The 26,535-nt window shown below is 42.5% G+C and overlaps 1 protein-coding gene across 2 annotated transcripts in view; it reads right to left on the bottom strand.

Annotated features, from left to right (window-relative positions):
* Positions 1-26,535, bottom strand: part of Rfx4 (regulatory factor X4) — a 116,192-nt gene that overhangs the window by 19,830 nt on the left and 69,827 nt on the right. For both annotated transcript variants that reach the window (XM_048349486.1, XM_048349494.1), the window contains 6 exons: positions 24,948-25,006; positions 20,470-20,614; positions 16,937-17,031; positions 16,034-16,151; positions 7,635-7,754; positions 7,165-7,326 (listed from right to left, as the gene is read on the bottom strand). In XM_048349486.1, the coding sequence (XP_048205443.1) occupies positions 7,165-7,326; positions 7,635-7,754; positions 16,034-16,151; positions 16,937-17,031; positions 20,470-20,614; positions 24,948-25,006 (699 nt within the window). The remainder of the gene's footprint in view (positions 1-7,164; positions 7,327-7,634; positions 7,755-16,033; positions 16,152-16,936; positions 17,032-20,469; positions 20,615-24,947; positions 25,007-26,535) is intronic.

Here is a 26,535-nt window from a genome sequence, read left to right on the forward strand (position 1 = left end):
AAAATAAAAATAACAACAACAAAAATACTCATTTCCATCATTGTAGAAAGCTCTGTTGGAACAAATGTTTGATTTTTATGATACTAAGTAATTTCCTGCAGCCTTCAAGATAGAGACAGGGAAAGATTTTTACATATGTGTGTGTACATCTTTATACATTATATATGTATATGTACATTATATAATATATATTATACATATATACCTGCATCTTCACGGGTCCCAGCGTCTGTCTGTCCTGATTCTCAGGTGGCTGGGGTTAAGGAGCATACATCAATTGCTCCATGGGCAAAATCTGATGGACAAAACTGGCCAGGAGTGGAGACTGAATCAGTTCCCAGAGGCGGGGGCGGGAGCGGATTTATGGTGCAACCTCCACCTATCTCTGCAACTTCCTCTCCTGTTCCCTTAGGTATGTACACAGGTCAGTCCTCATTGTGCTAAGCTCTCTTCTGCCTCAGGCCTGTGCTGTCCCCACTCCCCAGAGTGTGCTTCTCCCCTCCCCTCCCCCCCCACCCCCAGCTTCCATATGGCTGGCTCCTTGGGATTCCTCAAACCTTAGGTAAACCCCCTTAGAAAGGTGTTGTGTGACCACCAACCAAGGCAGGTCCCATTTTATACTTTTCATAATACACTATTGTGTTCACTTATAGCACTTGTGAATATTAAAAATTACATATTTACAGGATAGTTTATTTCTTCATTGACTCTGTGTGCGTGTGTGTGTGTGTGTGTGTGTGTGTGTGTGTGTGTGTGTGTGTGTTGGAACTGGGACTTAAATTCAGAGCCTGGGTGCTGTCCTTTTCACCTGGGGTGGGCACTCTACCACTTGAGCCACAGGTCTGCTTCTGGCCTTTTGGTGGTTGATTGGAAACAAGCGTCTCATGGACTTTCCTGCCCACACGGAGTTCACACTAGGATCCTCAGATCTCAGCTTCCTAAGTAGCTAGGATTACAGGCGTGAACCACTGGCTTCTAGCTGCATTGACTCTTGCCCACTGGAATCTAAATACCACAAGGGCAGCAACTATTTATGGTTTTTGTCTCTGGACTCCCAGGGCAGGGCACAGATTAGACAAAAAAAAATCTGTAATTCCTGAATAAATGAACAAATGAAGGAGTACTTCCAAGGTCTCATGCCAAACCAAGACTTGATGGTGTAGAGTCAAAGGGTTCATTGGACAATAAGCCCCTGCTTATTTCTCCTAATTCTGTTCCTTTGAGGAAGATGAAGAAGCTGGGGTGGAAAGGGGAGGAATTCACTGTAAATGAGTCACTAAGGTCTGCCATGGCCACTCAGAGTAGCCACCCTGGGAATAACTGAGCTTTTGTTATTTGAAAAGACCAGGGGTCAGTTATCTTTGTTACATCCTCCACTGCTATAGGGAAATGGCAGCTGGGCCGGCCAGATGTTCTACAGTTAGGGCCATTTATGGGGAATTTGCCTCTGTTTCATTAGGCATGCTAACATCTCAATCCTTTAATTTGCTGGTTTTGTGTGGCAAGGAACCCACAGTGGGAAGCTGAAGCCTCGAGCTTAATAGTTAACTTTTATTGTCATTGCTGAAGGAGGGAATGTTTAAAATGACATCATAAACTAGAGTTTTAGAGCCTTTCTGCTGCCCAGCCCAGAGAGAGACAGAATTTAACATTTTGCTTTCAATGCCCTCTGTCATGTTCATTTGGCCCATTTGACAAGCTTCTTGAGGAGGAAAAAGAGACCATTTCCCCTACAGTTAAGGTGACTGAACTTTGCCTGGCTAGGAGGTTGGTGACGAGCTCAAAAAAAGGTGGGGGGGGGTGGAGGAAGAGAAAATAATGGTGGATTTTACTTTGTAGAAATCTGTCTAAATCCCTTGACTAGTCTCATTTTTATTTATCTTTTAATGTCAGTACTGGGGCTTTAACTCAGAGCCTGAATGCTCTCCCTTAACTATTTTTGCTCAAGATTGGCACTCTACCACATAAGCCACAGCTCCACTTGCAACTTTTTGCTGACTAATTGGAGATAAGAGTCTTATGGACTTTCCTTCCTGGGTTGGCTTTGAACTGCAGACCTTAAATCACAACATCTGGAGTATCTAGGATTACAGATGTGAACCCACTGGTCCTGAACTCAGACTCCCTGAACTGGTCTCTTACCATTGCATTTCCATGGGACATTAGTAAATCCAATCAATATTGACCATATATTGGATTCAATTTTAGGTACCTGATATTTCCTTCCCTTCCCTTCCTGTCTTCCCTTTCCCTTTCCCTTACTTTCCCCCTTCTTTCCTCCTTGTTCCCTTAAAAACAATGAAAAAGTACACCATGAAGACATACTAGACATAGTTATGAAGAAGCAGAGTGGCTGTTTTCCTAATGAGTTGCAGTTCATTATCGGTACTGATTTATATTCCCTAGTCCTTGTATCAAAGGATGCCAAAAAGGTTATGTGCAATTGACTAAGGTTTGCTTTGTGCTCACCAAGTGGACTTGATAGTGTTCTCCTTTTCATAACTGAAAAATAAGGAAGTGTCTATCCAAAGGGAGACATTGATTTGTTGAAGAGTCACAGGTACTTGATTGGCCTTGACTTGCAACTAGTCAAACCTGGCAATACATCATTTGATCATTTGATCATGCTCAGAGGTATGCTGGACACCTAACAAAGCAAACTAGATCCCATAAAAGTTCACCTAAAGTTTTAAAAAGCATTTTTAGCAACAGTTTTTTAAAGTTAATTCCTCTTTACCTTTTTCTATATTTCTTGCTTCCTGATTTGGATCCTTTAGGGAAAAAAAAACATTGCTTTTCCTGTTTTTATTGTAAAATGCTTTAGAAACTTTTTGGAAAGTAAGTGGGATATAAGTCAAACAATCATTTGAAAGTAGAAATAAAAATTAGTTGGGCATGAAAGCCATATGTTAACTTTTTCTTTTGAGAAAATAAGGAAGTGTGGTAAATGCATTTTGTAAGAGTTATATAATCATTTTCCAATTTACAGTATTGTCCCAAGAAGGTATGGACAAATCCCCAAATTTAAGAAGTCTACTACAAAATACATTTTCTAGTTTTAGGTATAGATCATAAATAAATAATTTGTGCTTTGTAACATGTCTGAGAAACTATATATGTTTTTGTTTCCTGGAAGACTGTGACCCATATCATGCCAAGATCCAGGTTCATTTAGCCATGGCCTATTTCACAAGTGGTACTTGAGAAAAATATTATACATAGTTTTTTATGTAGGATGACATTTTTAATACCCCCTGGAGATAGTCTGAGAACAAAGCTGGAATGTGCCAAAATCTTCAAAGCTTACAATCATCTGACGAGAACCTGTTTCACATTTGTATTTCTAAGAAGCTACTTTTATGACTCGAACACATTGCATGGAAATCTCTGAATGCACATTTATGATATTCCTGTGGCCTTTACTATTATCCCACCTGCCATACCTCCTTGAGGCCTCGGAATTGCTATGAAGAAAGCCAGACTCACTCACTGGGCTGGATGAGAACCTTCCTGAACACCCATTCCATCCTCTCTCATATTTCCGGAGAATCTCCTTGTTTGATATGTTACCACACTGTGAGAAGAGTTTGACTCACATTGTTTCCAGTTTCATAATGTCTATTTAGTTGTATAATGTCCCTGTTTATTTTGGAAGAAAGATAGCGAATGTCCCTAATGATGTTTAGGATTATTCAAGTAAATGCCTCTGGGCTATTCTCACTCTTCTGGATCTTTCCTGAGGAAAGTAAGAGATCCAGGACAATTCCAAGATCAGAAGAACCCCTGAGTGGCTGATGAGCTGCAAATAGTGTTTAAATTCTTTTCCCTTTTTGCTTCCTGTGAATAAAATCAGTCTGTTCATCAAAATTCCTCTTCTTATGCCTGGTAAGCGATACCAGCACTCTAAGGAGTGTCACCAACGTAACTTAGTGGGCAGTTTGGAGTTGGACAGATTGAGGTGAGCTGGTGGCTGGAGGCTGAGAGTCACCATGGCTGTTTTGAGAGGTGAGGAGAGCTTGAACTGGAGAGCACATGTGAGATGGGAAGGAATGGATTGGTTTAGATTTAGACAGCTAGACTTGGGAGGTTTGATGGAGAATTCCCTGGGATCTGTTTCCCTTTGCTAGCTGGTGCCCCTGTTCTGTATTTCCTGGCCTCTCTTGCAGCTATGTGAGACCACATGACTAGGTTCTTGTTGATGAAAAGTAAGTGGAAGTGATGTGTATCACCTCAGGCTTGAAAGAGAATGGGATTTCCCCCATACCACCCTTGCTGCCCTGCCAGGTGGCTGCAGACTTTATACAACCTGAAGATAGTAGTCTACCTGGTGACAGTAAGAATCACTTGCCCCTAGAGTTTTCAGACCAGTAGGTAAAGAGGCACTTATATAAGGTTTTCTCATAGATCTGAGGAGAGGTTGCAACACTGGTCTGTTGACCCTGCTTTGAGAAGCCCATCCTGGGGTGTGGGTGGAGCCTATTGTTGGAAGGAAGGAGTACTTCAATAGTTGCACTAAAGAGAGCTTGTTTGGATAGAGTACTCTGCCAGTACTGTGTTCAACCATGAAATAGATTTCTGTTCCTTAATTCCTTATATATTTGGATCTACTTGTTATAGCACCTTAGCCTATCCTAAATAATGCATAAGAAAGGGATTGAGGGAGATGAGAGGCTTGAAGCAGACTCCCAGATTTGAGGCCTATGCAATGGGACGATAATACAGTCGGACTGGATGAGAAAATAATGCATTAAGTATAACAGCCTTACCAAACCCTCTACTCTGTGAAGACTGGAGTCTTGGGGGTGTGGGTGGGGGTTGTTCTGATACCAAGCAGATGGAATCTCCTTCCTTAGGGGCTCTACAGCCTTAATTCATACCTTGCAGATTGCACATGCCACATTCTCTTTTCCATTATGATTGTTGTAATTCTTTTATCTTGTGCTACTTCCTGGTAGCAAGGCCTTGGCATAGTAATCTCTGTATGTTCACATAAAATGTATACATTTGTAGGGTTATAGATTCAATGTCTTCAATGTATTTAAATAATAACTGCTTCAGCTATTGAATAAAAGGTTGCTGTTAAGAAGTCTGATTATCAGTCTGGTGTCTTTGAAGATTATCTGTGTTTCTTTTGAGCGATCTAACAAGATTTATTTAGGTATTCTTAGTTTAGAGATGAGCTTTGTTCCTCCATCCCCTGCCACTTATTCTGTGAAAGTCTGAGAAGTCTTGTGATTTTCCTATTCTGTAAAACTGTCAGCCATTACTTCTCCATCTTCCCTCTATTCTTTCTTGGAACATTAATTAGAAATGAACATTGGAACCTCTGATTGTATCTGCTTATGTCATACTTGGTATTATAGACACTCTGGCCATGTTTTTTTCCACCCTACGCATTGAACTCAGGGATTTGCATGTGCTAGGCAAGCACTCTACCACTATATCCATAGTTCTGTGCTCAGTATTTCTTTATGTCTTTGTATTATTGTATCAGGCTATTCCTCCAGTTGGTGAGATTTTTCTTCGTGTGTACCAGTCCCACGCCCTGTACACTGTTCCTGAGCTTTAAGTACTCACGACTAGCCCTCCACTGCTTTCGCCACAGCTCTACTTCAGCTTTTTGGTGATGGATTAGAGATAAGAGTCTCACAGATTTTCCTGCCCAGGCAAATTTCAAACTGAAATCCTCAGACCTCACTCAGCCTCTTGAGTAGCTAGAATTATAGGTGTGAGCCAGCCAAGTTACTGTTTTGGTTCACTAATTTTTTCTTTTACTTAGATCTCGTGTCCTGTTCAATTTATTTCAAGAATGATGTATTTCTTCATGAAGGCTTTGACTTGTGGGTCCGATTTCCTTTCTTAGTTCTCATCATGCCAGTTCTTTCAGGTTGCCTGGTCAAAATCATTCCTCTGGGCAGAAACACTCCTAGGACTGAGTTTGTTATTCCTGTCGTTGGGCTTCCCCCATCACTCTGGTGATTTTTATTGTAAAATACACGTCGTGTAAAATATACCACTTCAACTATTGTGTCTGCATATTTAAGACAGGGTCTTCCAATGTAGCTCAGGGTGACCTTAAACTTTTTATACTTCTGCTTTTACATCTTCAGTACTGAGATTATAAGCAGGAGCCCCCATGCCCGGCCATTTTAACCACTTTTAAGTGTATGGATCATTGGCATTTTAAGTACATTTGCTGTGTTGTGCAGACATCATCTTCATCTATCTCCAGAATTTTCTATCTTCACTAATTGAAATGCTAGCTCCTTTGTGTTAGGAAAACACAAAATTGTCTACTTATGCACGTTTGTCAGTGGTGTCTCTTCTTTGCTGTATTCCCTGCCTCCAGCCCCTGATAGTCACCATTCTACTGTCTTTTTTTTCCTTCTTTTTCTACTGTCTTTATAAATTTGAGTTTTCTAGGGATCATGCAATATTTGTTCTTTGTGTTTAGATTAAGGCCTAAGCCCTTCAAGGTTCATTCACATTGCTGTATATGTCAGGATGTCATTTAAGAGTAAATATTCCACATTTTGTATATCCATTTTCCCAACAACAGACACTCAGGATCGTCCCATCTTTTGGCTAGTGGTGGTGTGAATGCTGACACATACAAATATCTGGGTCTCTATTTTCAGTTCTATTGGATATGGGTTCCTACATAGACTTGGGTGACTCTGGGCTATGAACTAACCTTAGGAATTCTGTGCACACCTTGGACTATGTAGGTTTCCTGTCAGAGCAGCCCCAAAGAAGCATCAGTCTCATAGCCAAGGGTAGAACAGCTCTAGCTTGGCTCATGACCAACTCTGTTCACAATCCCTGCCCCGCTCAGGGTTGCCATGTCTTAGCACGTGGCTCTCTGTCTGTGCCTGATCCTCCCAGAGAAACTGCTCAATTGTTGGTTCATGATGAGTTCTCTTTCTTATTCATAAGAACACCTGTGTATTAACTTCATATCATGTTGATCATTTCAGTATACAGATTTTATCATGTACCTAATCTACCAACTTGAAAATAGCAGCAGATGGAAGATATAACAGTGAATAAATCAGTATCAGCAAGTCATCTACAAATCCACGATGATACTAAGTTTTGGCATTACCCTTTGGTCTTGTTTTCCATACCCATTCCCCACCCTCAGCTTTGAGGCCCTTGCATTACCTGTAGTGCTGAGGCCAGTGTACTCGGGGGACGGGTTGCTGGCAGGGGAGGAGGGAGGTGGCACCTCCACAGATGCGGCCGATTTTGCTGGAGAAAATGATGGCACTGGGGATGGGGTTGGGGGAGCAGCCTCTGTCAAGATAATCTCCTCTTGGACTTCTGCTACGAATAGAAAAGAAAACGGTGGGTTCTTAGAGCCATGTGTCAAGGAAAGGAGTCTTTAAAGGACTTTGAAAATACTTTGTAATCTGTGTCCTGTCAGTCCCTCTCTGCTTCAAGCCTCTGATGGTTTCCTGTGACCATCACTGCACTGAAGGCCATCGCCATAGGCACAAGAGGGAAAAAGACATCCTGGGGTTTCATGCCACCATAATGAAACTCTTTGGGCTACAGCCGTTAAGGAAGCACAGTGCAGATGTAAAGGATGCAGATGGACAAATGGTGCTGCTCCCTTTGAAAGACTGGCTTACCAGTGCTTCCTTCGCCCTTCATGGCTCGCATGAGTTCGTTGGCCCGCTCCTGACAGTGCAGAGATTCTAGTAGGTAGAGCACGTAGTCGTCGAACATCAAGTGAATTAGGTGAAAGGATCCTGGTGAGAAAAGAAACTCATGACAACTACTATGTCCCTCTTCACTCAGTCAACAGCACATGCACCTGTGTTCTCCAGGGATGTGGTCTAGAGTTTCACTTGTTTACTCCATTGTGAATGATTTCCATGTGATAGGTATCCATGATGAAGAAATAATTTGCTAGGGGTGTTGTTCTAAACTGACATGGATAGAAACAAACTATGAAATAATAAGAACAGAAAACCCTAGAAGATTAAAAAAAATAGTGTCAGGCTAATTAGTACAGGCAGCTACTTTGGAAATCCTCTACATCCCCAATCTATCCCTTAATTTGCAATCAGCCTTTGAACAAGTGCTTACAGAGCTATTGTCCCCTGTTTGTTGTTGTTCTGTGTATTCTGAGCATGAAGAATGCATGAAGCTCAGTCCCTGACTTCACAGTAGCTACAGTGTCCTTAGTGAACAGAAATCCATCACCAACGTTATTGGGCAATAAGTAGCTCAGTGCCAGCATGTCATGGCCGCAGGGGCAGTGCCAAGTAGAAGAAAGGAACATGCAAAAGAGATACAGAAAGATTGGTGAGCAAGAAAGAGGGAAGGGGTGGGAGGGAGAGAGAGAGAGAGAGAGAGGCTAACATTTTCTGCTGTATGTCTGTTTTTAGCATTGTTACCATCTACTAAGCCATGCACTTAACACTTTCAAAAAAATCTTTATTGCATGCTTCCTTCCACCAGACTGTAAGCTCTACATGCAGGGATTTTTTTTTTTTTTATCTGTCTTGTCCACCATTCCGTACCAAGCAGTGCCAGGCACCTAGTAGAAGCTCAGTGAACATTTGTCAGATGCATGAGTCAAATGAGAGAGTATTGACTAACTCTACCGCGTGTACTGGGTGAAGTTCTTTGAATTTTCCAACAATACTAAGAAGAAGGCATTATCATTTTCAGTTAATAAAATGAGGTAAGTGAATGAGGTAAGCTCAGGAGTTTTAAATAACTTTCCTAAAAAGTCACAGAGCTTGTGATCATTAGAACCTGTGAAGCAAAAAGAGATCAGGATAAAGCCTAAAGAGACTTTTTCTTATGATATGGTAACCTAGTTGACTAGGTTTTACAGAATCTGAAAATGTCCTTCTTCCTATGAAAAATTTCAAACATTTATAGGGAACTAGAGGATTTTAAAATAAACATCTATATACTTACCATCTAGCTTTATAATATCTTAACATGTCACTTCATTTCCATCAGATATGTTCATTGAAATGACAAAACCGTCCAGTGCTGTCTTCCTTAATCCCTTAAATCTATCCTGAATTTTATACTCTCACTACAGGTATTTATTGAGCCACAAATAACATATGCCATTGTTTTCTAACTTGATAGAAATGGAATAATAGTTTAAACAGCATCCTGCAACTTGCTTTTGACATCTTTGCGTGTTTTAGATCCACCCACGTGGGCTCATAGAACTCTAGTTCAATAGACACTCGTTGAATAGATCACATTTTATCCATTCTCCTGTTTACAAATGTGGGTTGGAGGCACACTGCACCATTGGAACGTGGCTGCAATGAGTATTTTAAAAATTCTGTTCCCTAGGGTCTAGGGCTAAAAATAGAGTCGATAGGTCCAAGGGAACTTGCATCCTTAGTCTTAGGAGGATAGGGCCAAATGGTTCAGCAAAGGGGTTTATGCTTTTACCAGTATTATATACAATTATATACAATTAATGCTTGACAGTTGGGAGGATATAGACTATTGTCATTCTAATTTGCCCTAATCACTCATCTTTTCATGTAATTGTTGTCCATTCAGAATTCCTCTTTTGTGAACTGTTTACTCAAACTCATTCCTCATTTTTCTCCTGGGGTATTTGTCTTTTTTATTTTTTCTCTTTGGTGATACTGGGATTCAAACTCAGATCTCTGTGCTTGCTAGGCAGGTGCTCTATCACAGGAGCCATAGTCCCAGTCATCGGAGTCATTGTCTTTGAAATACGTCAGTCATTGGTGGTATTTGGTATATTATGCATTCTGTATTTTTACTCTTTGATACTCCCATGCATTGTAAAATCCATTCTCCCTGTTTGTTGCTTTTATATTTTTGCTTTATCTATGATCTATTTGCTAGACAGAAATTTAAAACCTGAATGTTGTCAGCCCTAGGATAGTTGCAGTTCCACCGAGCTGAATTGGTACAAGGAGAAAACTTAAGTTGCAAATGACAAATTGAGCAATAGCAGCATGAGGACATTATTTGGAAATCTAGAACAACAAGGAAATGATCTAGCAGAGTAGGGGTGATTAACCTTGTCCATCACTGCTAGAATACCGCACTGATTGCTGAATAATAAACTTGACCGCCAAGAAAGCAAGATCTATACCTTGCTCTTTGTTATATCCATAATGTGTTTGCTTGTTTACTTTGGCTTTTCCATATGTATTTTGAGATTATTGAAATCAAAGGGAAAAAACACCCCTAAAATTTAGGCTGACATTCCATAGAATTAATAAATTAGCTTGAAGAGAATCAACATCTTTTTGAGGTCAAGTTTTCCAAACATGAACATGAAATAGTTCAATAGCCTTTACATTTTCATCCTGAAGATCCTAAAGTACGTGTTGATAGAATTATTTCTCCATACCTTTTAGTCTCTGTTGCTATTGGAAATGGCTATTGTGAATCTAGTTTGCAAATTAGCTTTCATTTGTCAGCAATCCTATGCATAAACATCTATGCATAAACAATTTTGTGTTTTCCTAGCAATCTTTATCTTATTGATTGGCCAAGATCTCTAGTACTTGTTCATTTATTAGATAGAAGGAATTCATTTTTTCATGACTTAAATGGGAAATATGATAAAATTTCACCAGTTAAAATAATGCATATTACAGATTTGAGAATATTCTTTAATATTAAACAAATCCTCTTCTATTCCTAGTTTGCTAAGAGTTTTCTAAAAAAAAAGTCATACTTGAGAGCTAAATGGCAATCAAATGCTTTTTCCTCTGTACCTAGAGAGATTATACTTTCCTCTATTAATTTACTATGTTAATTCATAGCTTTTCAGATCTTGAATCATATTTAAATTTTTAGCATAGCCCTATTAAATCACGATTTTTAAAAGTTGACACTGTATTTTATTTTAAAACATTGCAAGTATTTTATTTAGAAGCTTTCATCCATCAAAAAAAGTTTGGTTCAGTCACAATTTTATTCTTTACTGTTCTTGGCAGTATTGAAATTGAGACTAGCTACATAAAGAAGCAAGAATGATTGCTTTCACTCCTCATTATTATTCTCTTAAACACTGATTTTTCACATTTTCATGTTTATTTTAAAAAACTAAGAATTATGTTTCTTGTAAGTCTAAGAAAATGTACCTGTAAAAATATTTTTATCCAGTGTTTCTTGAGGGAAGACGATTTTTCATTTGCTGTGATTATTAATTTTTTGCTACCATTGTATTTTGAGTTTTTGATGTACCATTTATTTTCTAAACTTCCATTATCTTTTCACTTCTTGCCATCACTTAACTTTTCATATCCTTCTATTTTTTCCTCTGTAGAGTATGACTCTATTCTTTTAGTGATGATCACTTGATTTATCAAATAATGAAAGTTCCCAACAAAGTCTGAAGTTATTGAGTATTACATAAACCAAAGACCTTGACATGCTTTAACTTTTCCTTGAGCATTCTCTTCAATGATTGTGTTACATTTTTTCCTACAAATTGGTTTTACCTTCTTAAAACACACATAAAGGTTCATTTAAAAATTACAATCAGAAGTCAATTAAAGTTATTTACCCATTTCACATTTTTCTCTCATATGAAAAATAGACCCCTGAATTCCTTTACATTTCTTACATTGAAAATCAGGGAAGGAGAGATCTGTGCCACCTCTTTAAAGCTTGGTAGGCCTGTGACTACTGGTTGAGCCAACAGGGGCTATAAAGGAAGGTAGACTATATCTGAGACCTGTGCCTTCACTGTCAGAACAGTCATGTGGTCCTAACCCACAGAATCCACGAAGATAATCAAATATTCCACTCAGCTTTGCAGTAATTTGTTACACAGCAATAATTACCAGAAAATCATATAGCAGACTTATATCATTTTATTGTTGTTCTTGCTGAAATGCATCCTTTAATAGTTCTTGGGATTTTTTTTTTTTTTAATGAAGACCTGTGGGTGCTAAATTTTCTTAGTCTTTGTATAACTGTGTCTTTCCGTTGCCTTCATTCTTGGATTATAGTCGACAGTTTTTGTTCTCAGCAGTTAAAAGATATTACTCCATTGTCTTCTGGCATCTGTTATTGCTTGTGGCAATCTATTCCTTCATCGCTTTGCAGTTTTAAATTTTAAGCCATATATTTAAAACCACCAATGTGGATTAAAAAAAATTGTCTGTCATTGATCGGAGACCAGGGTCATTGTGGTAATTAAATAAGCATAGACTTTGTGGTCAGGATCTTAAAACAGAGCTCTTCCACTTGTCACCTTGATCTTGGGAAATAAAGTTCTCCAAGTTCCTTTTTATATTTTTTCAGAAAGATAACCTGTTTTTACCTGCTTTGCAAAGGTAACATGATCATGAGGCTCAAATGATAGTATGTGCTTGATACACATTTGTTATAATTATTCTTAGCCTTTCTTGGCTCATTAGTGTGTCTAATCTTAAGCAAGTCACCAACTTAACATCCTCATCTGACACAGGGAGGGCAGAAATGGGACTCGTGATAGATAGCAGAAGTAAATGAAAAGGTGTCTAATAGAATGTCCAAAGTCTTTTAGGCCCTTCCTAAGTGTTGTCTTGTTAGAATTGTTATTCAGCTTAAGAAAGGCAAAAGGGGCCGGGTAGTGGAACAGAAAGAGCACCCACAACACTGTGCCCCTTTTCTCTCCTCCCTGTGTCTCTGCTTCCTCTCCTGAATACAGGGAAGGCAGTTCCAGCCTCCTGGTATTTGGTGAGGCCCTGAGTGACGTTGGAAACAGAAAGGCCCTGCAGCTTAGCTGGTTCTGCGTAATAGAGAACCAGATCAGGACATCTGAGTACAGAAAAGCATGCTAGAAGGGCTGGGGATATGGCCTAGTGGCAAGAGTGCTTGCCTCCGATACATGAGGCCCTGGGTTCAATTCCCTAGCACCACATATACAGAAAACGGCCAGAAGTGGCACTGTGGCTCAAGTGGCAGAGTGCTAGCCTTGAGCAAAAAAAAAAAGAAGCCAGGGAAGGTGCTCAGGCCCTGAGTCCAAACCCCAGGACTGGCAAAAAACAAAACTTCTAGCAGCATGCTAGAAGACCACCTAGGCCCTGCCCAAGTGGGTGAGCTTTGATACTAGGCTGGAAAACAAAGCATGCAGAAAAAAAATGAATCCTAGAAGTGATGTGCAGACATGCGCCCTCAGCTGCCATGCTAGGGTTGCTTCCCAAACGGCTTTATACTGAAGTCCCTTCCAGATGTTCAGAACAGTGAAATAAGTGGACATTTGATTTTACAACAACAACAAAAAAAATCCCAAATGAAGGGCTATGACCCAGGTAGCCTATAAACTGAAATCAAAGCAATCAACTGAAAATGTGATGTGTGTTTTTAAATAGAAACTTCCATTCACTCAGCTCCATCCAGACTAAAAGTCCACTCCCTGCTACCTTTGCCGACTAATTCTGCTAGAAATCACTGCTTACAAAGAAGAGAGAAAGTCTGGCTACTTTAGTTCACAGCGCAGGCTCTTTCACTGAAAGGGAATTAGGGAGAAACTAGCGAAAAGGAATTAAGGAGAAGAAAGGCTTCAGCTACCTTTGAAAGGGGCTGTTCTGGGAAGAGGTGATCGAATCTCTCCCTGGGCTCCTTGCCGTCTTTCACAGGACCATTGTGATGGTCAGCCCGCCATGCTGGCAACCCAGGCTCCAAGCCATTCACCCGGCCCAGGGCCATGTGGGAGTTATGAGATACATGGAGCCTAGAGCCCGACCCTTGTTGGCTGGGGGAGGGGGCCAGGAACAGAGGGCTCTTTTTCCTAATTAGCTGTTTTCATACAGGGAGCACATGACCCAAACACAGCCACCAACTGGGTCTTTGACACATACAGGGAGAAAGGGGGAGCTGGGCTTTTGTCTGCCGCAAATTCTTTCAACTTGTCTAGCACCCCAAGCTGCAAAACCCAACAATGAGGCAGATGAGCTGGGCCATTTCAGATAGTTTGCCAAATAGACTTGGAGACAGGTATTATTTCAACTCATTCAAGGTTGAAAACGATCACAGAACTGAAATCAAATTGATATCTCTCCTTTTCTTGTTTGTTTGTTTATTTTTGTTCCTTGCCATTTGCCTGGGTTGGCAGTATATTCGAAAACAGTGTGTATTTCCAAAAGAGATAAGCCCATTTTGTGGAACCATGTTTCTTAGTCATATATTCAACCCAGGCAAAAACTCTCATTGTTCTACTACCCAAACTTCCTTTTTTTTCCCCCCCTTTGACTGTTAGCTCTGTAAAAATGAATTGCCCAGAGTAATGCAAAGGGAAGTGCTTTCCTGGTCTGATGGAAGGTTGTTTGTAGAATGCTTAGTTTATATCAGCAAAATGAAGAAGTGGGTTTTGATAAAGCAACATGCATATGTTCACGTGGCGGGCGTGTGTGTGTGTGTGTGTGTGTGTGTGTGTGTGCATTTGTGTGTATCTTTGATTTTGAAGCAATGAAAAAAGGAATCTCAAGATTTTTTTTTTCAACCATTCATCTAAGTGAAAGCAGTCACATAGGAATGATCTTTCCAGAACAAGAGGTAACATGTGCTAACACTAACTGTGGTGAACTGGAAATCATCAAAATGCCATCCTTGATGGCACTGCCCAGGTAGCAGGGACCAGCACATTTCCACACTCAGCTCAAAGAGAATTCCCGTCTGTAGCCAGGGCACAAAGGTTTCGAGAACTTTCAGAGCTGAGATGAAAGAAGTCCACAACAGAATGCTTCTTGGAGTGTGTGTGTGTGTTTCACTGTACTGTCACTTCATTGTACAGCAGAATGGAGAAAGGGTTGACAACACCATTCAAAAAAAAAAAAACAACAACAACAAACCTAGATGGAAAAGTGTCAAATTAAGCCTAGGGCAAAACCTACAGCTGATGGGATTAATTGCAGATAATGAGAAGCAAAACCACATTTCCACTTTGCAGAGTAAAATAGAGAATTGAAACAATCAGCCAGAAAGTTTACTAATGGCCTTTTACTGAAATGCCTCAAACATGGAGGCTAAGTCCTAGGATTTCAAATGTCCAGCGAATGCCTTTAAAGCCCCACATCTCACTTCGCTGATGGTGACCTGGACTCAACACCCATCCTTCCTTCTCTGCTGAAAAGCAGAAAACCATGTTCTAGCAGGTTGGTGGTTGGATTTCTGCCTCCAGAGATAGAACTGCTGGGTGGACATTTTCAGCCTGTTCCACTAGAAAGAAGTAAGGTGACGACTTAAGAGTGAAAATCTCGGGGATCAGGAAGATGATGGGGAAAATGTGTGCAAAAACAAAACAAAATAGAAGACAACAACCTTCTTCTAAAGCCAGGCACCGGTAGCCCATGCCTGTAATCCTAGCTACTCAGGAGGCTAAGGAATATGGTTCTAAGCCAGACCAGACAGGAAAGTCTGTGAGACTCTTACCTCCAATTAATCACAGAAAAAGCCGGAAGTGGAGCTGTAGCTCAAGTGGTAGAGTGCTAGTCTTGAGTTAAAGAAGCTCAAGGACAGCACCCAGGCCCTGACTGGCAACAAACAAACCTCTTCTAGGGAGATCAAGCTAGAGCACAGCGTTTTTTGTTGTTGTTGTTGTTTTGTTTTGTTTAAGAAAAAGCGAATGTCAGTTGTGGAAAATGAAAACAAAACCTACAAAGGAGTGCTGTTTGGTCCATCTGCAAATGTCTAAAATCATGGCCTCTCCCCACGTTCAGTCTTGAGACATTTACAACCGTGGAAGTCTGCAAAATGGCCCTATAGAAGCAGAGCCCGTGAGGCACGTCTAGTGACAGGGGTGCATGGCCACTGCTACTGACTCCTTTTAAAACTCAGGTCACATTTCTGGGTGCAGAGCTGTCATTTTCAGGCAGAATACTTCACCACCTCACCGTTAGTGTGCACTGCCATCATTGTCTCTCTCCAGTTCCTAACACTATCCCTCCCAGAACAGGTGCATGTCACACTGGTGTCATGTGGCCTCAGAGACAGCAAGTGAGACCAGGGATGACACCACGGAGCCCAGAGAACAGGTGTTTAGATGTGGGGAGGGCTGGGGGGGGCTTACCAAAGCTGGGGGCGCTATGCAAGGTCATGTCCCGGATCACCCTTGTACCAAAACAGGACCACATCAAGAGGAACTGCTGGGCTACTTTCTTCAAGGACCCTTGTCTCTTGGCAGCTACCTACAAAAAAGCAAGTGATTAAAAAAACAACAACAAACAATAGTGGTTGTTTTGATCTTCCATTTATCAATGTCTCTGAAAAATAATAGGAAAAATCCAGTGCTGGTGGCTCATGCCTGAAATCCTAGGTACTCGGGAAGTTGGGATCTTAGGATTGAGGTCCAAAGCCAGTCTGGGCAGGAAGGTCTGTGAGACCCTTATTGCCAATTAGCCACCAGAAAACCAGAAGTGGAGCTGTAGTTCCAAGTAGTAGAGCCCTAGCCTTGAGCAAAAGAGCTCAGGGACAGTGCCCAAGCCCTGAGTTCAAGCCCCATGACTATCAGGAAGATTTATGGGTCTTTAAGACTGTAAGAAAATGGTTTTGACTTTTTGTTTTTGTTTTTTTTGTTTTGCAAATCCTGGGGCTTGAACTCAGGGCCTTACTGTCCCTGAGCTTCTTTTTCCTCAAGGCTAGCACTCTACCACTTGAGCCACATTCCCAGCCCTGGTTTTGACTTTTTGATTCTAGCAACAAAGATATACTTTAAAAATGAAATCATATTCTACAACTGAATGGACACAGCCCATAAAGGAAATGCTGACTCCTGAATCAGACAGGAGACAGTTCTGTGTCCTGGCCCACCTTGATCTCCCAGAGTTGGAATCAGGCTCACCCTCAGATCCTTAGGCTGCTACAGAACATCAGCCAGCTCATTGTGGGGGCTCTGTGTCATCTGGGGGCTCCCAAGGACCAAGGAGGGGGACTGCAAGACCCAAAGCTGTCCCTTCCCTTCCCACTCACCAACCTTCACAACGCATCGGTCCACCATGGTGTCCAACCACTCGATGTAGGACTCGATGGGTGACTGTTCCTCCAAGAGGTGGTCAAACTCTTGATATACTGTAAAGGAAGCACAAGCACCTCACCTCACTGCCATTGGAATTAAAGAGGGGTGCATCTTAAAGGAACAGAGGAACCTAATTTTAATTATAACAAAATAAAAATAAGACTCCAAAGACTTAGCTGGACATTCAGGGCTTTATAAATAAGTAAACATTCAAATTTGCTTTCCAGATTCATCCCCTTGTGCCTGTGAACATTTTGAAGATCTGGCTGTCCCTTCTTCATGTTACTATATCCTGATGATTATAGTTTATGACCCAGGTGATATGGCCCCTTGCCATCTGACTTAATCATTCCTCTTCTATACTTTCTAAGCTCTTTATTATCTCTACTCTTACCTTATTATCTCTACTCTTACCTATAGCTAGGTTTAAGTGTCCTTGCTAATTCTTTGTCTGGTATCGTTATTATCTAGCGCGTTATCTATGACACAGCTTTTCTTCCCATAAGTCCTTGCCTGGGCTGGGCACCATGCCCGGTGATGGGGAAAGTGTGATATCGTTCAATTATTTCTGGACCCACAACCATACTGAGTGAGTACAGGTGAGCCAGCCAGCCACTCAATGCTTGGCATGTAGTAGGTGCTTAATAAATGTTCGTTGAGTAGATGAAAACATTTCTGCTGCCACTTCATACCTGTCTGCATCTTCAAGTCAGAAAATTGGGTGTGGAACACTTTGTAATCAGCAAAGCATCCCAGGAAATAAGACACCGCGGTGGTGATTGCCTCTAATTAGAAACATCTGTTTCTTACGTGTGTGTGTGTGTGTGTGTGTGTGTGTGTATTATTTTATGTGGAGCTACATACACCAAACCATAGGACTAGGTACCCACACACATACACTAAAAATGCAAATACTAAATACATCAAGCAGTGGATCTCAATCCATGGTTTATATCTCCTCCTGAACGTCTCCTCTTTTTATTGGTCAGAACAGTTTCTTTCTCATTTTAGAGGCCAGGCCACTTTGCTCTGCTTTACTTCGTTCATGTCTGCTACAGAAGGTCCCAATGCTTAGATAAGGATGGGCTTCAAAAGTCCATTGAGTTGATCTTTTTTATTTTATAGATGAGGAGCTTTGTTTTAATGAGATTAACCAACCCACTCAAAGTCAGAGAGTAAAGGAGTCCTGGGGCAGGGACTAGAACCCAGGTCTCTAGATGTCTCTTTAGGATTCTTTCTTGCTTCACAATGCTGGCTGGGTCCGGCCTATTGTGCTTTGGTTAATGATAGTGGTGCAGTATAAACACCCACAGATAATGTGGCTGAGTGCTTGCCAAGTGCCAGACATTCTTCTTAATGTCCTGCATTGAGTGTCCAGGTGTACCAATGTCACAGGGCACCAGGTGTGTGTGTGTGGTCACTATTTGATCCCAGCACCTAGAACAGTCCTTAGTACAGAGCAGACACTCAGATGTTTATTGAGGGAAATGAAGTACTATGATTATTCCATATCGTGCAAAGAAATAGCTGGATCAACTTAAAGATGAGTAACTTTCCAAAGGTTTCACAGTGGAGCCCAGAGGCAAGATTCAAGCCATAGCCGGACCCACGTGCTGGCACCCCTTCCTAACTACTTCACTCTGTCTGGAGCTACTATACTGTGCACAAGCACTGAATCCCTCTACACTTCTCCCACTTCAAGAGATAGACAACAGGGCTGGGAATATGGGCTAGTGGTAGAGTGCTTGCCTCGCATACAGGAAGCCCTGGGTTCGATTCCTCAGCACCACATGTATAGAAAGTGGCGCTGTGGCTCAAGTGGTAGAGTGCTAGCCTTGAGCAAAAAGAAGAAAGGCACAGTGCTCAGACCCTGAGTTTAAGCCCCAGGACTGGCAAAAAAACAACAACAACAAAAAAAAAACCCACAAAACACCAAAAGGATAGAAAACATGGCCAAGGTACACTGGAGCCAAGGCTCAAATCAAGGTATGTTGGGCACCCTAGCCCCAAGAATCCCTGAACACCCATTCTGATAGCATGTGCAAGTACCAAAGTACTCTTTTAAATTTAAGGTACGTCATGCATTTCAAGCTAGTGGTGCATAATAGAAGGGATGGGATGGGACAAAATGGACAGGGCAGGGTTAGATCAGATGGGATGGGAAGGTGACTTGGCAGATCTGTCTGCTAGGAGTGAGGAAGAAGAAAAGAACTTCCTAGGTCACCATTCTGCCCTGAATTGAAGAGAACTTTAAGAGAGCATCCAGAAAGTTCTTTCATGGAGAGAAAGAGGCAGTTGTGACCTTCACGGTGCTGCCACCCATGTCCCTTCAACTAGCTTGGTGGATTGTATTCTTCCCTTTGGCTGTGTCACCCTTTCCTTCCCTAGGAGAGGTGCTCAGGAAAAGAGGCACTGGACTTGGATGACGCTGTTTTCTATTCTTCCCCTTGTTCCTGGATGCCTGCTCCCTGCCTGGCCCAGTGGAAGGTCCTGATGACAGGTGGATCAGAGGTGGCCATATGCTTCTAGGGTGCTGGGGCCATGTTGTTCTCTTGGTCTTCCTAACTGGAAATGGGCAGTGCAGAACAGAACAGGAAGCATGATGGAAAGTACTTGGAAAGATCCCGGAAACTCTGAAACTCGCCTCCGTTCCATTCCTTTTTGTCCCTTTCTGCTCTGCCCAACAGAAGCAACCCTATTGACTGGGGATGAGGCTGAGACGAGGCTTAGGTTCAAGGCCCATCTCTGCTACTTTACCGCCATTTTGAACCTGGGCAAAGCTCTCGTAGGGATGAATGTTTCTCAGGAGGTGACAGGAGAAGGGCCCTCCTGGGTTTCATGTGTAGAGTAAATGAGATCACTCTTACGGCGGGTTTACAGGAGCTGGCAGAGTTGACAGGTGACAAATTGCCATGATTACTTCAATGATTTTTTTTTCCTCTCTAACATTCCTCACAGGGAAAAAGTGGGCTGTGTGTTGCTGTGGAGGGAGCTGAGCTCACAGGGCAAAGCAGCTCTGCCCTGATTGGGGGGGGGGGGCAAATATTTCAGATGCTCCATTTGCCTTGAAAGAGGCCTTCAAGGGAAAGCGTTCTTGAACAGGAACCCCTCAGGGAAATCTTGTTCCTAAGCACCTCAACCTTAGATGGGGGTGGCTAGCTATAGGTTGACAGTCCATGAAGTTTCCCTTCTCGTGCTTTGTGTGTCACTGTGGAGGAGATGCCTGCATGCAGGTCGTGTGTAGGGTCCTTTGCATGATATTGCATGGTGCTCACATGTGCCAGGCATGTTGATAATGTGTCCTCTGGGTCAATGAACCTCCTGACCTGGATCCGCCCACTTAGCAGGAATAACAAAGAAAGGCAAGATCCAAGGAGAAAGAGAAGGAGTGGAAATACCACTTAACTATATACCGAGATATGCTTTTGTTTCCTTTCTTTAAAAAGAAAGGACACAAAATGGAAGGACCCTGGTCCCTGGCGGGAACTCACGCTGGATGATGAGCTTTCGGTGTTCGTCTCGAGAGTCCTCCATGGTGTAGAGGGTTTGCTTGGTGATACTGCTCAGGTCCACGTTCCTCCAGTCCTCCAGCATCTGGAACGTGATGTCGGCACTGTGGATCACCGTGCGAGATGCCTGTCACCGGGACAATCCACTCATTAGTATGTGGGATGTCAGGTCAAAACCCCTCCCCTCTGTTTCCTTCTGTGCCTTTTTTTTTTTTTTTTTTTTTTTTTTGCCAGTCCTGGGCCTTGGACTCAGGGCCTGAGCACTGTCCCTGGCTTCTTCCCGCTCAAGGCTAGCACTCTGCCACTTGAGCCACAGCGCCACTTCTGGCCGTTTTCTGTATATGTGGTGCTGGGGAATCGAACCTAGGGCCTCGTGTATCCGAGGCAGGCACTCTTGCCACTAGGCTATATCCCCAGCCCCTCTTCTGTGCCTTTTTAATGGCTCTGCTTGTGGTGTTCGGTAAACTACTTGGAAAGTCAGGAAAACTCAGTCCTAGGAAAGGAAGGGATGATGCTGGAATTCAAGAAAATCCAGGCCCCGTGGATTGCATGGAGTGTTTATGACTACTAAGATGGCCTAGGCCAGACCAAATGCTGTTGTTCTCAGCCCATCCTGCCAGAGGATAGACAGTGAGATGAAACTCAAAGACTGGGTGAGCTTGTGGGTTGGGGTTGTGTGCATGCCTGTATAAATAACATGTGCCTCTGGTATCTGAGAAGCAACTGGTGGAAGAGATGTTCCTGTGAATCTCTAGGCCTATTGATAGATTTGGCCCCAGAAATTTCATACAAATGCATTCTAAAGCTTTTGTGCTGATATTGGGGCTTGAACTCAGGGCATTATATTCTCAATTTCACTTTTTTTTTTTTTTTTTTTTTTTTTTGCTAAAGGTTAGTGCTTTACAGCTTGAGCCAAATCTCACTTTCAGCTTTTTGCTGGTTAATTGAAGATAAGACTCTCTTGGATTTGTCTGCTTGGGCTGATCCTCAGATCTCAGCCTCCTGAGTAGCTAGGATTACAGGTGTGAGCCACTAGTAGCCTGACCATGTCAAGCATTTTAGTCTTTAGTTTTTTGGTTTTCCTCTTATGTAACTTGAGAGATTGAAACAAATATGAATAATTGAGATGAAGAAAAAAAAAGTCTATGCCACAAGACCCAGTAGTTAGTGTGTGTGTGTGTGTGTGTGTGTGTGTGTGTATGAGAGACAGAGACAGAGACAGAGGAAGAGAGACATTATTACCTTTTAAAGCTGTGACTTTCCACAGCAAATCCTGATTAGTAGACTTAAACTTAAAAGTAGAATAATACTTGGAACAACATCGCCAAGTTGGAACAATACCAATGAAAACAAATAAAAACACATCCAGGATTGTTCCCTTGACTTGGCATGTTTTCAAAATGTGTTAATGTAAAGTTAAAAGGGTTTACAATACATGAGGACATGTAACTCTGCTAAGGCTCATGAATTTCCAGACAAAGGTAAATACTGACAAACTACTGCTACGCCCAGACTGTCCAAGCACAAGGAAAATCCTACTTAAATAATTGCAGAAGTCTTTGAAGGTCAGAGGCCTAGAATATATGAATAGAGTCTCTCATGGTAATGAAAGCAACAGAATACACAGGTTAGTGTTCTGGGTTCAAGCACATCTAGTTCATACCCTGGCTTTGCGGTTTAGCTGATAGACCTGGTGTGTGTGTGTGTGTGTGTGTACACACTCATGCATGTGTGTCTGTGCTAGTGTTCCCATACTTATGCTTGCCCTACACATGGTTACGGCGTGGGGGTGGGTGCTTTTGCCTAAATGTGAAATATAGGGATGAAGTCGTTCCTAAACTATCTGAGCCCCAGAGGGGGGTCACCCAAACCAGGTCTGTGTTCCCTGTTGTCTCCTCCTTTTCCTCCTTCTACAATGGAGGATGGAGAGGAGAACCATAGGGCCAGGCTGGCAGGCACAACCAAAGTATGGCTGCGTTTCTTTATTAGGCTAAGAGTCACGTTCTTCCCTGATTCCCACTAATCTGCCAGGCTCTGCCCATTCTCTGGACAACACCAAGGTGCAAAGACTGTTTTAGCTGGCAGGAATCTGGAAGGGTTTCTTTTGATCCACAACTCATCCCTGTGTGCTTTGTGCTATAGGCGGGGCAGGAACTGGGAGGTGTGTGAGGAGGTATTCTTTCATGCTTTGGGGATCCTGACTTGCAGCCTTCAAGGAGGAGGCTCCTCTAACCAGAAACCCCTCCCTCCCACTTCGACCTTGAATAACTAGCACCAACCAACAACCTAACAGCACCTTATCAGCAATCTTACAATCCTATCCACACAAGCCCCACAGTGAGTGAGAAGGGTCAACCATGAGAGAGAAAAAAGAGAGAGACAGAGACAGACAGACAGAGAGACAGCCAGAGAGAGAGAGACAGAGAGACGGGGGGGGAGGGGGGGAGGGAGGATAAGAGGGAGGATAAGAGGGAGGTGCCCACTGAGAGAAATTCAGTGTCACTCTGGGGCAGTCTGCCAGTGGGAGTGTCTGGCTGTTATCCTAGTTTCAACTGCTAGTGACCACACAAAAACAACATTTTTGAACAGATGCAAATCAAAAAGAACTACATGTCTGAGGGCCAGATTTGGCCTATGGCCACTAGTTAGTTGCTGCTGCTTTAAGGTCATTAGTGGTCGAAGGGTAATGTTAGTAGGTTGCCATAATGGACTTAGGTGCCCTCTGTGAAGATCCAGGAACACAATTAAATGCCATCTTTTTTCCACTACAAAGAGGGTGGAAGCCTCCACTTCTACCTTAGATACTCCAGGTTTGTATTTTTGTGCTAAAAATAGTTCTGATCTGGAAAAAATACCCTCAACACAATTTGGTAAGTGTTTATTATATTATTTGCATATACTATTTATATTTAGTATGATATATTATATTGTTTATTATATTTAGTTTATTGTATATATACATATATACATATACATTTCTTTGTTGCTGGGCTTGAACTCAGGGCCTGGGCTTGGCCCCTGAGCCTCCTGTGCTCAAGGCTAGTGCTCTACCACTTGAGCCACAGGCCTGCTTCAGGTTTTTCTGAGTAGTTTACTGCAGATAAGAGTCTCACAGACTTTTCTGCCTGGGCTGGCTTTGAACTCCAATCCTCGGATCTCAGCCTCCTGAGTAGCTAGGATTACAGGCATGAGCCACGGTGCCCAGCTTAACATATGTTTTATGCATTATACTGGTGGTGACTGGCTTTCAACTCTTTCAGATGACACAATAAGCAAATCATCCTGTTATCTGTTTAAAACTCTTATGACTCAAGGGCACACAGCCCAGGCAATTTTACTACTCAGGCAGCAATGGCATTCTTGCCTGTCATAGCTCAAGTTGGGTGGATAGAACTACTGATATCTAGTGGGTAGAGACAGGGAAGGCTGCACAAGCAGCTGTACCACAAGAAACTGTGCACCCTCAAAATGTCAATCGTGGTTGAAAACTGCAGTTTATTATTTCAAAGAAGCACAAAATTGTGAGCTTAGAAGATATCCAAAAGGCTTATGGGCAACTGATGTGAGAAATGATGTGGATCATACTTCAATCCTAGCCACTTGGGAGGCTGGGTTTGGAAGGATCTAGGTTTGAGGCCAGATTGGTACACACCTGTCATCTCAAGTGACAGGAGGCTGAGAATTGGAGGATTGAAAAGTCCATGGGACCTCCTCTTCATGGAGGAAGCTGGACAAGGCGGATGAGTGCCTGGAGTCTACAGGAAGCTTAAAGTAGGAAGATCGTGGCTCCCGTGTACCCTATGGGAAACAAGGACCTATCCTAAAAACAACCTGTGAAAAACAGGACTGGAGGTATGTCTCAGTGGTGTTGTGCCAGCCTAGCAAGTATAAGGTCCAGAGTTCAAACCCTTGTACCACAAATTTTTTTAATTAAAAATGGTTAAGGGACTCTTGATATTAGATAAGATTATACAGCCAGGCCCAGTAAGTAGCTCATGTTTATAACCCTCGATACTCAGGGTGATGAAATCAGGAAGAACTCTAGGTTTGAGACCAGCCCAGGCAAAAAGTTTTACAAACTCTTATCTCAACCAGTAAAGGCTGGGGGCGGGGGGGGGGGGCATGCTTGCCATCCCAGCTACACAGGAAGTATAAATAATAGCAGGATAACAATCAGGCCAACTTGGGCATAAACAGGAGACCCTAAATGAAGAGCCTGGGGACATGGCTCAGGTTGTAGAGCACCTACCTAGCAAGTGTTAAACAGAGAGTTCAAACCCCAGTACTGAAAAAAAGAAGAAAAGACTGTCTGTATGTGCCGAAACTATAGAGATGGTGCTTGTGAAAGCACCAGGCAGATGCTACCGGCGCGGGGGGTGGGGGAGGGTGGGGGGGGCTTACAGGTCCCACTATGTTGCAATGTGTTGGCAGTAGCTTAATGCATGCTAGAAGAAAGCTACCTGGCAGAGATGGTTCAGCGAGGTTTGCCGTCTCAGAATTTGGGAGAACCTTCTGGACACTGCAAAAGAAACAAAGTAGTAGTAGTTGGAGATATTTGTGTGTGTAATGATCTTACCTTGGATTTTCCAAAGGTATATTTCAAACAGCAGCTTCCCTACTTGGCCTGACTTTGTCTCTCCTCCTCTCCTGCCATTGTAAGCAGCCCCTCCCCCAACCCCCACCCCAGGGCAAAAGCCTGTGTTGGATTCTTTGCTCTCCTATTTGGGTTGGGGGACTGATTTCAAAGTCACACACTCCCCACACTGGCAGGTGTGAGAAATGGTGGTGTTAATCAACTGTGAGTAAAAGCAATTATTTACTTGTCTTTCATTTCACTAATTGCAAGCCCAGTCTCTTCTCCCCATCAATAATTACAGGAATCAGATGAAAGCCTTAAAGAAGCCCCTTTTAAAAAGTAGTATGTTTAATAGGACCCTTGATGAATCTTGGTGGGGCCCAGGGTGCACTTCAAATGTGGCTTTGCGTGCATCATCTGTCATTTCTACCAGTGATCTTTATGGCCTATTTGTGGGTTTTGATGATAGCTACCTTTAAGAAAGGGGCTCATTTCCTAGGTGAATATAACATGCTGGTCATTTGAAGTGAAATGACCTTGTATCTGTGGATTTGGGAGCAGATAAGACAGATGAGGGCTCAAGGTCTTCACTCTTACTGAGTCTTAAGAGCTTGGAGAGTGTTTGTTTCCTCTCTCTGTGTCTCTCTCTGTCTCTGTCTCTCTCTCTGTGTCTCTCTCAAAACTCTCCAAATTTGTGGGATCCCTGGGAAGAGCCACTTTCCCTGGGGGACACACAGGAGGAAGGCCATGGAACTGCCTCACTGCTGACTTTGAACTGGTTTGTTTGCTTGGTGTAATTAAACCGGGCATGGAGCATTCTTCTTCGTTTTTGAACTGCTCCCTCTCTCTCACACACACACAACTCTGAAATTTCCCTAGGATTATTCTAATCTGTACTCAGGGCTGGCCTGGTTTGAAAAATAATGTGTGGGGTAGAGGAATGAGGACGGGAGGACAGGCGGAGGCCAGAGGGTGGGGGGGGGGGGGTGGAACAGATGAACTTCTTATTTTCCAGGCTGATCAATCGTTAATCCATCTCCTTAATTACTTTTTCTCTAACTTTGTGATGTGGAATTTAGTGTGGGAGAAAAGAAAAGAACTGAGAGCCGTGAAATAAAGCAGGCTTTATCAGTAGGTGATGGGCACGGCGGGGCGGCCTCAAAGCAAGTCTGAAAGTGTTCCCTGGCCTGCAGAGAGAGGGTAATTTGATCGCCCTATTTTCTTTCCTCTTGCCACTTACGCTGGGTAAGAATAGCAAGCTGTATTAAAATAGGCCTTTATGAAACATATATCTATATACATGTAGGTGTATATATACACAAACCTATCTACATGTAAATCCCATTTTTGCTTTAAAAATCATTTCCCTCTTGCTTAATGGCAACAAATGAGCAGACACAGGGCTTCATAGGCACAGACACATAGAGTCAGAAAATCACAGCCAAGAGCTTCCTCAGACGTGACTAAATCTG

The sequence above is a fragment of the Perognathus longimembris genome, chromosome 1, assembly GCF_023159225.1.
Source record: "Perognathus longimembris pacificus isolate PPM17 chromosome 1, ASM2315922v1, whole genome shotgun sequence".
NCBI classification, from domain to species: Eukaryota; Metazoa; Chordata; class Mammalia; order Rodentia; family Heteromyidae; genus Perognathus; species Perognathus longimembris.